This window comes from Antrostomus carolinensis, unplaced genomic scaffold (genome assembly GCF_000700745.2).
Source record: "Antrostomus carolinensis isolate BGI_N321 unplaced genomic scaffold, ASM70074v2 scaffold53209, whole genome shotgun sequence".
NCBI classification, from domain to species: Eukaryota; Metazoa; Chordata; class Aves; order Caprimulgiformes; family Caprimulgidae; genus Antrostomus; species Antrostomus carolinensis.
Window position 1 is genome coordinate 8748 of NW_010337493.1, and position 10263 is coordinate 19010.

Genomic DNA, 10263 nt, shown 5'->3' on the forward strand with positions numbered 1-10263 from the left:
GTAACCCTGGAGGGCTGTTGTCTGGAGAGGGAATTCAGCAATTGTTCTGATTGGGGAATTATTATTCAGCAATATTTCTACTTTATATATAGGTTTTCCTACTGTCTTTTTAGGCCTAGTGAACATACAAACAATCTATGACAACAGAAGCACAGCAAACTCCTCCACATTTGTCTGTGGGATAAGCTGAGGCCCAAGAAAACCTTGTGTAATAAATCTGTGGCAGAAACGGGAGCTGAGCTTGCTGCTTCTGGTTTGCTGCTTCGCAAACCTTTAGGCACATAGAATGAGAGGGGCTTTTGTAACTACCTTAGGGTCTTTAGGGTGGAAAGTTAGGTGTAGTCCTGATCTTGGAAAGCACTGAAGTGCATTCTGAAATCTCCCTAAGTCCACAGAACTTGAGTATGTGTCTGGAAAACTTTCCTGAAAAACCATAGATCATGGCATGTGCTTTAAGTGCTTGTTATCTTGTAAGATCTATAAGCATGATTCTGCTCATCAGTAGCAGAATTAAAATTGTGATGTGTTCCTGAGAGAGTGTATTTGAGATTGCACAGCTAGAGGGCAGAAAAATTCAAGAAGTATCACAGATGTCCATACAAAATACCAAGACTGAGTTTGGTCTGAAAGCCCAGAAGGAAACAGAGCTCTTGGGCTTCTTCAGTGAAAGTTGATGAGGAGTTAGTTCTTTGCTAATGAGAGGGTGGGGGGCTAAGAGAAAAATGAGGGAAGAGAAAGAGGAAGTTAACTCTTTCTGCCTCTAGTTTGGGAGAAATTTTGGGTTGTTCCAGTTGCACCTTACAGATGAAATTCAATCCTCTCAAAAGACAAAGAATTTATTGTAGGATTGCATGCCCATGTCCCTTGAAAGGCACCTGTGCTCATGATGAAAATAGGTGCTTTATTCCTTAAGAGACTGTTATGACAGAACATTTTAGCCTGTTACACTGCAAAAATTAAAAAAAAAAAATACCATTCCTTCTGATAGGAGGTTCTACATGGATGCTTGTTTGGTTCCAAACTGAAAGATATAGCAGTAGCGAGCACCAGAGACTCAAGAGTGTTTTTACCTTGAATATTAAAGAGCTCATGGCCTTCCTTGCCTGTAATCATGTTTGGAAGATTCAAGTTTTTCCAATGGAATATTTAGGGGCTTTTTGATTTGAAGGGGAAAGCCACAATAAGAGATTTAATTCCCCCCAAAGAGTCCAGTGTTGCTGTGAATGAACTGGGGAGTTGTGGGAAAGTTTCTGCCCTTCCCCTTACTAAGTGTATAAAAAGGCAGTGCCCACGAAGTCTTTCTGCTGTTTTTCTAGATCTAATTAATTCCTGTGATGAGCTGCTTATTTTTTTTGGGAAAAGTTCCCTTTTGTAAGGCTTTATTTCAGGTACAGAAAACAGGAGAGGGTGAAGAAACCATTCCCTTTTTCAGGTTCATCTTTTGAAGGAAGGCATTTTATAGGTACTCCCATTAAACAGCATACTGGACCCTTTTCCCTGCCTTTCTCACTCCCCAAAAAGGTTCTACTGAGAGGCTGGAACAAAGTATGTATTAGAACATAGCATGAAGTGGGTACAGGAGCTGTGGAGTTTTTGTTCATATGCTTAGTTTGTGTCTTTATCAGTGAAGATCACTGGACTCTGCAGCAAAGCTCTCCTGATGGGAAACCATTCTCAGTAATAGCTCTGAGTGCTCTGAACCACTGGAGAGGAGATTCTCCTTTAGGTGTCTTATCTCTAGTTCTCTCCAAAGCAGAAAATAAACTGTAGACAAAAACTTGCTTTATCTAAAAAAAAAAGGAAGAAACTAGTTTCCATATATCTGTGTATTGACACTTAATATTGACACTTAATACTGTTGTACATACTGGGCTGACTTGCCCTCTCTAAGCACTTACCTTGGTTTTGTATACATAACCTAAAATTTTCTACTGAAAACTTAATACTTTTACACTAATTAATAGTAATATTAACTAATGCTCCTATAACTTACTGTTATAGGAGCGTGTATCTTTTCAGACTAACAACAAAGTCAGAGATGTAGGCTTTGGAGAAGGAATGTCTTTAGTTTGGGATGGCTGGCTAATGGGAGGAAGGGTGACAAAATGAAAACTAAAATAATCTCAGTTATTTTGTGGAGACATTTAATCTTCTAAATTCACAGGTGAGTTGCAGTTAAGTGTTGCAGATCAGGGCCATATCACTAATGCTTTTTTTTCCCCATTCCTGGCAGGATGCTTTTTTATTTAGTTGTTAGCAGTAGAGGTGGAAAAGATACTACAGCTGTTTCTTCCCATCTAACTCTACAAAGGGAGAAATCTTTATTCCTCACCTTGCATCTCTATGGAGGTACTAAAAACTAAAGTAAGAGAGCATGGTTATACATACATTTGAGCTTCCATCACCCTCATATTGGAGTCCTTCAGTCACTGATTGGAGTGGTTGGAGCAACAGCGTCTCCCTTTTGCGTACTGGGGATGGATGCACAGGTGATTTGCTCTCCAGCCACACAGAGCTACAGGGAGACAAATTCTGACCCCCTCCCCACCCTGGGTCCCATTTTGATGACTTTGCCATTACTTTTGCGATTGTTTGCAGCTCTTTGCATATGAGTAGAGGTTGAGCTAGTAGTCATAGAATGAAATTGAGGGAAAAAAAGCTAATTATGGGCACAGGAGGGAGAGAGAAAGACTTCCCCAGTGTGAATTGTGTCCTTCTGTGTGAGGAGAGAGTTTCCTGAAGGCTTTACTCGAAAGTCCACATCAGCTGAGAAGCATTTTGCTGTGTGAAACAGAATATTAGTTAACCTACTGTGAAGATTAATACCACATTTGAAGGACTCTTTAAGGATGCACAAGATGGACTCTGATAGGTTTCTTTCATCTTTAAATTTGGAAATGGGGTTTTTCACACTGACTTCAAAATGTGAGCCTGAGTGTGGTTGTACAGCATCATGCTACTCTAAGGGAGTTAGAATTGCTGTGATTATGGTGATTCTTCTGGCTTTTGGTGGTCCTTTCTATAACCCCTTCATTTTTTTTTTCTAATTTATGGTATGAGACCGTGAGTGACAGGATATCTCATTTGTACTGCTGTTTAAATAGCTTTGTCTGTAGTATCTGTAGAGACTTATGGCAGGTGCCAGGGGAACCAGGGGAATTTCCCCTTTGTAAACTGTTTAAAGTTTAGGTCCAGATAACACAGTCATTGTCCGGTAAGCTGTTTCTCCTTTACTTGTGTGATTTGAATGGTTGTTTCCTAAATATATTGAAGACCTGATGGCTACAGTGGGATGTAGGTCTGAGTTAGCCATTTCCAACTTGTTTCTAGGAATACCTGACATCTCACTGTCTTACTGTATGGTTTCGATTTGTTGAAATTCCTTTAGCCTATGTCTTTGGTTAACCGAAGAACTAAAATATTTCAGTCCCTTTGAGTTGTACTGTGTCCATTAGGCCCTTCAGACTGGTTCAAAGCAGTCAACATTTAATATGGGTCATATCTCCTTTTAAAGCTGTTTGCCTTGTGTGGCAAGCCATGTGGGTCATCATGTTGTTATTATAATAATTAGATTAGCAACCTTGTTGTGCTAGGTGTTTGTTAACACCGTGAGTTCCAGCTAGCAACCCTGAAATCTGCTCTTAGCCTTTGGAGAGCAGAAAGCAGTGATTTTTAGGGACACTTAGACTGGCTTCTGGGCTTCCAAACCTTTGCCTGCTTAGGTCTTCTCAGAGGATTCAAGACTGGCCTATAAATTGTTAAAAAAAATCTGAAGGTCGGATGGATTAGAAGACCTGTCTTGGCAAACAGTAGTGTTTCTTCTTTGAAATGGTCACTCTGAGACTTTTAGGAAATTGTAATTGTTCTGTGAAGCTATACCTTAATTCTGTTTCAGATAGAATGTGTGTTAATTCTCTCCTGAAGGATTAGGCATCTGTGGTGATAGTGCAGGCTTGACCAGTAGCAAGTGAAATCAGTGCAGTTTTGATTCTTCCCTCCATTTTATTAGCCTTAGAGAAGCTTTCATGATTGGATTAGGTTTAAGTTTTACTGCCTGTTACCATGCTCATGTGGATCTTGTCTATGGGGCAGTATAATTAAATGTCCAATTCCTCTTTGTGATGTAGAAAAGGCACTGAAACTTTAGAGTGGAATAAGATGAAGCAAGAGATGCTAATTGAACTCTTGCACGTACATAAAGAATGTACAGGTGATGCTATTGTTATTTTTGTACCTAGAGAGAGCCGGTTTGAAACCTTTGTGGTCAGGCTCTTTTTTTGTGTGCAACCAGGCTAATGTGAACAGATTGTATGGGCAGATTTGGAAGGCAGGTGTTCACATCACAAAACCACTGCTGTAATTGCTGTGATACTCTGTGCGTTTCTCAAGCAAAAAGGTCCAAAGTAAATGGGCACAAACTAACTTTTACCTGTATTAGTGATTCTTTGAGGTAATTTTCTGGCATGCTAATGGTTTAGTATAGGGAAGGTTGCTTACTGATGACAGATAATCTATTTTACCTTCTTTCTCTTAGAAACAAACCTATGCTTTTGCAATATTCTAGCATCAGTTTTTCTGTCATTCCAGTTTGCTTTCCACTTTTGAAATGTTTGAAACCCCTTGGTTACAGGTCACAACTGCACTTCCTTGCTGTAGTACTTTACTTTTTCATATGTTCGATATCTTTATCATCTCGATCTGTCTTCAGACTTAAAATGATGGTATGTATTTGCTAAATGCATATTTTTCCCTACTAGTCCACAGGAAGTAAGAATCTAGTTATTGTTTTGGCTTGCTCCTTAATACCTCAGTTCAAATGATATGGTTGGCTTCACTTCCCAGACCTGGATATCACAAGGTCTATCTCCCAAGTGAAAATACATCTCCTGAAGGGGGATTTGTGGGTTGAGAGGAGGTAAGCTATTTCTTGTAAAGCTCTGACTGCTTTTTCACATGGCCGTCACCTGCACGCAAGCACACAGACTTATATTTCAAATGCAAAATACATGAAACTTCTGACTTAAGAACACATTCCTGAGTCACTTCAGCTTGTTCTTTATATAGTACATAATTTGTTTTGGAGTAGAAGTGTCTCTTCCCGTTACCCACTCTAATAATGGTGTTCTAGAACAGCTGCATCTGGGGTTTTGCTTTACTTTATGAAGCTTCAAAACGTACCACTGATAAGCAATTTTCAACATGCACAATGGAAAGGGGAGTGGACTATTTCAAGAGATTAAAGAAATTATCTTCCTTTTTTTCCCTTATCACAGATGCCAGAGATGTAGAGCAATTGAGTAAGAACAACATTACGCACATTCTTTCAATCCATGACAGTGCCCGCCCTATGCTAGAGGTAAGAGGTGTGGGGGACTCCATGGTAAATCCTTACTTTACAGTTGACTGTTATAGTCATCTTGGGGTTAATTTCTTGTTCTGCACAATTGGTGTTTTGAGACTGATTTTCTCTTGGAAATGTTTGACAGCTGTAGTTTTGAGATCCAGTCACAGATTTTGTTGTTGCTGCTGTTATAACAACAAGAAATCTAACTGACAAAGGAAGAGACAATTACAGTACCGATGAATGTAACACAATAATGGGATTGTGTTACTAATTTAGTAGTAAAGGTAAGTTTCCTTCTGTGTGGAGTTCAAGCATCACATAAACAACAGCATTCCTTCTCCCTCTTCCCTACTACCAACCTTCCTTTGTACTTGGACCCTTTCTTGAATCTTTATAGCAGATGGTTATGTGAGGGGTTTACAGTCCTTTTCCGTGTAAAATAGCCTTATTTAGGTTTGGAGTGTGGATGGAACCACCTCATATAATACATCTGGTATACCAGAGCATCTGTAGGTCTCCAGCACTTTACCATGAAGTATTATTCCCTGTTTTACTGAAGGGAAGCTGATCTGAAGAGCTGAAGTTACTTGACTTGCTATGTCATCTTGTGCAGTGAAAGAGCTGGGACCAGACTGCAGGTCTCCTGTGTTGGACTGTTGTGCTTTGTTCTTTTCATCAACTTACCTTGGAAGAAGGAGAGTTTGGCTGGGCTTTGCTACACCTGAAAATCCTGCTGTTTGATTTATGTTGGGAACTGTTGTCCCCTTAGATTTGTTTATTCCTTCCCTGCATTCCACTTTTCATGAAATATGGCAAAATACTGGGGAAGACAATTACTGCTATTACCCCTCAGGTGCTTCTGGGAATCTCTGCTTTTCATTCTCTTAATGTAAACAGTCTCTGATGAGTCCTTAAACTACAGAATTTCCACCTCTCCCAGGCAAGTCAATAGTAAGCTAAAAAGAAAAGGTGTCCCTAGTATGTGACGTTTAAAACCAAAATCAGGTTAATGGTGAATTCGGGGCTGACCTCAAACTTAGAAATGTGCTGAAGCAGAGACTTTATTACACTGTCCATTTGACTTCTGTTGTGCCAGATGCTTGTTAAGTCTGAAACATACTGAATTCCAAGAGTGCTCTTAGCTGTAGAGATAAACAGTTGTGCTGAATAAGGGAGATGCAATATTTCCTCTAGGGTGCTGTTCTTTAAAATGAATAAAAGCTTGCTTTGTTTTATTACTATGATTAGAAAAGTAGAAAGACTAATTGTGGCACAGATCAGCTGCAGCTTCAGGCCAGTGTTTCTTTTGGTGGTAATAGTTTTGACAGCCCATATGCCCCCTCCTTGCTTGTGGTGGTGCATCTGTTTGTGAGGCTGTGTGGTTAAGTAGATCTGGGAGCTTTTGTGGGTTAAATATAACCAAGTCACCATTTCTTCCTCTAGCTACCTCCACAAAAGACATGAAGGATTATATTTACCTCGATCTGTTCCCAATCAGGTTCACAATAGTATCTCAAAAGTCGCAGTGACATGGGAACAAGTAGTGGCTGGTTGAGGATAAACTTGCTTTATTCACCTCTGCTTCTAAAAGAAATGTTTCTCCAGCTGTGCCTTCTATTTTCTCAGTGTGCAATATACTCCTTTATGTGCCGGTGGTCTGGAAAACAACTGTTAAAACTTCTCCTCAGTTCTTAAAGTAGTGTAAGGATTTCAAGTTCCATTTGTTTGGGAGCTGAGCTGATTATTAATTACTTTATCATTCATGATCTTACTGTGGTGCTTCTTTGCAACTAAATGCTTCTGTTGAGGAACAGGGGCATAGAAAACATCTGTTAGGTTGTGTTACTTCGTTATTTACATCTTTGCCAGGTTGTAGGCAGGTTTGTTTACAGTTTGTGTATCCACATTGTGCTCTGGATTTGTTCTCAAGTCCACTGAAGTCAAATGGAAATGCTTTCCCTATGTGTCTCTTTCCATTCCCCCTAGATTTCACTCATGGAAAGTAAGGGCTTACATTTGTGTTCAGAAATTCATCTGATGTTATTTGGACCTTTAAACATGAATTTGCAGTGATGTGAGAAACTTTTTTTCCCCTAATATTCCCTATTTTTTGTGTGTGTGTGTGTGTGTATTTATTTGAATGCTGATCATCTGTAAAAAGCTGCCTTTTTTTGGACAGCAGTAGTTGCAATTGTCTTTTGCTAACAGTAGTTTATCTCAAGTATTCCCTAGTCAGCCTGTAAGAAATGCTACAAATACTTCATTAAACAGAGCTTTCTATGCAAGCTGTGGCAGGTAAGTGGTTTTAGAGATCAAAAACTCAGTAGTCTTGTAGTAACATGTTATCAAATAGAATTTGGCCTTTTCTGGCTGTCTGTGGAACAAACGAATATAGATGCATAACTTAGCTCTTAAAGAGGTCACAAATTACCCACTTAGAGCTGATAATGGTAGGTAGAGTATGAAAATGACCAGTCTGACTTCATTGTCCATACTCGAGAATGCAATACTCAAGAAATAAAAGCAAATGTCAGTGTATGTAGTGAACGCCAACTTCCTACAGATTGTAAAATTATTTTACACTGTAGTAACTTAGGGCATTGCCCCTCTCTGTGATATTACAGACCATTTTTACTTGATTGTTTAAAATACTTGCAGTACCTTTTAAAAAGTGTGCTTTTCTCTGTGCTTTACTGCAGTATTTGGATATGTGTTGCTTTAGTTCCTCGTAAGTTAGTAAGCTATTAGAAAATGATTTAAGAGTTTCACAAGAAAGTATTAAATTGGTTTAGGTTGCATAGTGTGTACCTGTTAAAAAATAAGGATTTTTTTTTTTTTTTTAAAAAGAATATTTTCGTACTGAAACTTGGTTTTGAACATTATTTCAATGATCATTTACAAATCCTCCTGGATGTCTGATTTATGAGTGGATTATAATCAAAGTTTGGCCTTAGGAATTCATTGTGTGCTTTCAAGCTGGAATAATGGGAAAAAGTAGGTTTAAAAATCAATCGGATTCTAAGACTTTTCATACCTTTAGATGTTGGCAGCCTACATTAAGTACAAGACACAGAATGGTTTTGTAAGGTTTTGAGTGGTTTAGACTGGAAGTCCAAACTATGGCCTGAACTGTCTTCCAATATTTTCCTTAGATCTTTTTGTATAAACTGCTTCAAGAAAATTTGTCCTCTAATAAAACCAATCCTGGAATTAATTTGTGTTTAGAGAGCATCCAAAGGCGATTGTTCCAATAAAGTACACCATTGTTAAACAGGATCTTAACTACTTGAGTAAGCATTTTGTAGCTTAAAGATGTGGATTTATAACTCCATCACAAAAAAATACAGGTAACTGATGGCGTGTCCAAGAGAAAGGACTGCCTGCTGTATGGAACAAGGTTTGTTATTTCAGATGCACAAAAGTCAGCCCCTGAGTAAGAGCATCGTGTATTCCTGCAGAGGCAACAGTCTTGGTGAATCAAGTTGGCTCCTCCAGAGCTCTTTGGACAGCTGCCCAAGGCACACTTACAGATGTTTTACAAATTCATACAAAAGCCATATACAGAAGAGAATAATTAGGTTTCTTGCCACCTGCTTTCTAATCTATTTCTCAGCTAGTTCAGGTTTTAAAATCTCTGTTCAAAATGTGAAAGACATGGAAAGGCAGATGGAGAAACATATCTCAGAGTGTGCTTTAAATAATAGTGTATCTGGCAGTGACCTGTTGCATCTATCCAACAGGTTGTCATCTATCTGTACTTCTGTAAGGCCTTTGACAACATCCTTCTCTCTAAATTGGACTGTTTGGTGGATGAGGAATGGGTTGGATAGTCACATCCAGAGGGTAGTGGTCAACAACTCAATGTCCAGATGGAGATCAGTGATGAGTGGTGTCCCTCAGGGGTCTGTATTGGGACCAGTACTATTTAATGGAGATTAATTTGGGCCCAAACCAAATAGGATGTTGATGTGGCTTGTGCAGCTGCTTGAAAACAGCTGCATCCCGTTCTGGAAAGTGTGTGCTGTGGTGGACAGTTGTATCCAAGCAGCTGAACTTGCAGCATCCTTAACCATCTCTTACCATTCCTCCCACTGTCCCCTCAAGCACACACACTGAAATATTGGCAAAAGCAAGAATGCTTCCTCTGCTGCGTTGGGCAGCGATTGCTGTGTGTAATGCAGGGAGGAGGAGAGCATAAGTCCTGGGGCAGGAATGGGTACTAGAAGTTCTTCTGGTCAGGCAGTTGCTCAGGTCTTGTCTCAGAGAGGTGTTATCTGCAAAGAGAGGATGGATAGACATTCCTTGGGTCCCCGTGTGGAGAACCCATCTCAGAGAACAGTGTCATATGTGTGGCTGGCAAATAACGTCACACAGAGTCAGACGGGAAGTAAGCAAGGCTTGAACTCTGAGAGTAAGTAATTACTGAAATACAGCCAGAGGCAACAATGGATTTTTTCACGTGCTGTGTTTTTGTGTGGAGGTTGATTCAGGTAAAGCTGGGTTACAGAGGTCTTTGAGCTTTGCACTTTACAGCCAGAGCATTTCACAGTCCTTGGTCTGTCTGAGATGCTTTGAGTTGTCAGTTGTGTGGACTGTACTGTGCATTGTAGACACCTGTCCATCAGTCAGGAAATGGACTGAAACTACCAGGTTCTTTCACACAACCCACCACACATTTGGCAGTTACTAGTAATTTTGCTGTTGCTCTTGACCTGCACAAGACATTTGATCTAGTAAATGTATGAATCCTGTTACCAGTCACCGGTGGTTGTGGAGTCCTTTGGCATTAATTTATTCATAGCATTATCATTGTCAGACTGACCACTGCTGCATGGCAGGAAGCTCTGTATGCTGCATTCATCTTGGAGACATCATAAGGATCATAGTAATGTTAGATTTAAATCAACAAGAGTTTACCG

General features: G+C 39.6%; 1 protein-coding gene across 1 annotated transcript in view; it reads left to right on the top strand.

Moving 5' to 3' along the window:
• Window positions 1-10263, top strand: part of DUSP22 (dual specificity phosphatase 22) — a 36763-nt gene that overhangs the window by 4451 nt on the left and 22049 nt on the right. The window contains exons 3-4 of the mRNA XM_029086780.1: window positions 5274-5356; window positions 9326-9348. Of these exons, the coding sequence (XP_028942613.1) occupies window positions 5274-5356; window positions 9326-9348 (106 nt within the window). The remainder of the gene's footprint in view (window positions 1-5273; window positions 5357-9325; window positions 9349-10263) is intronic.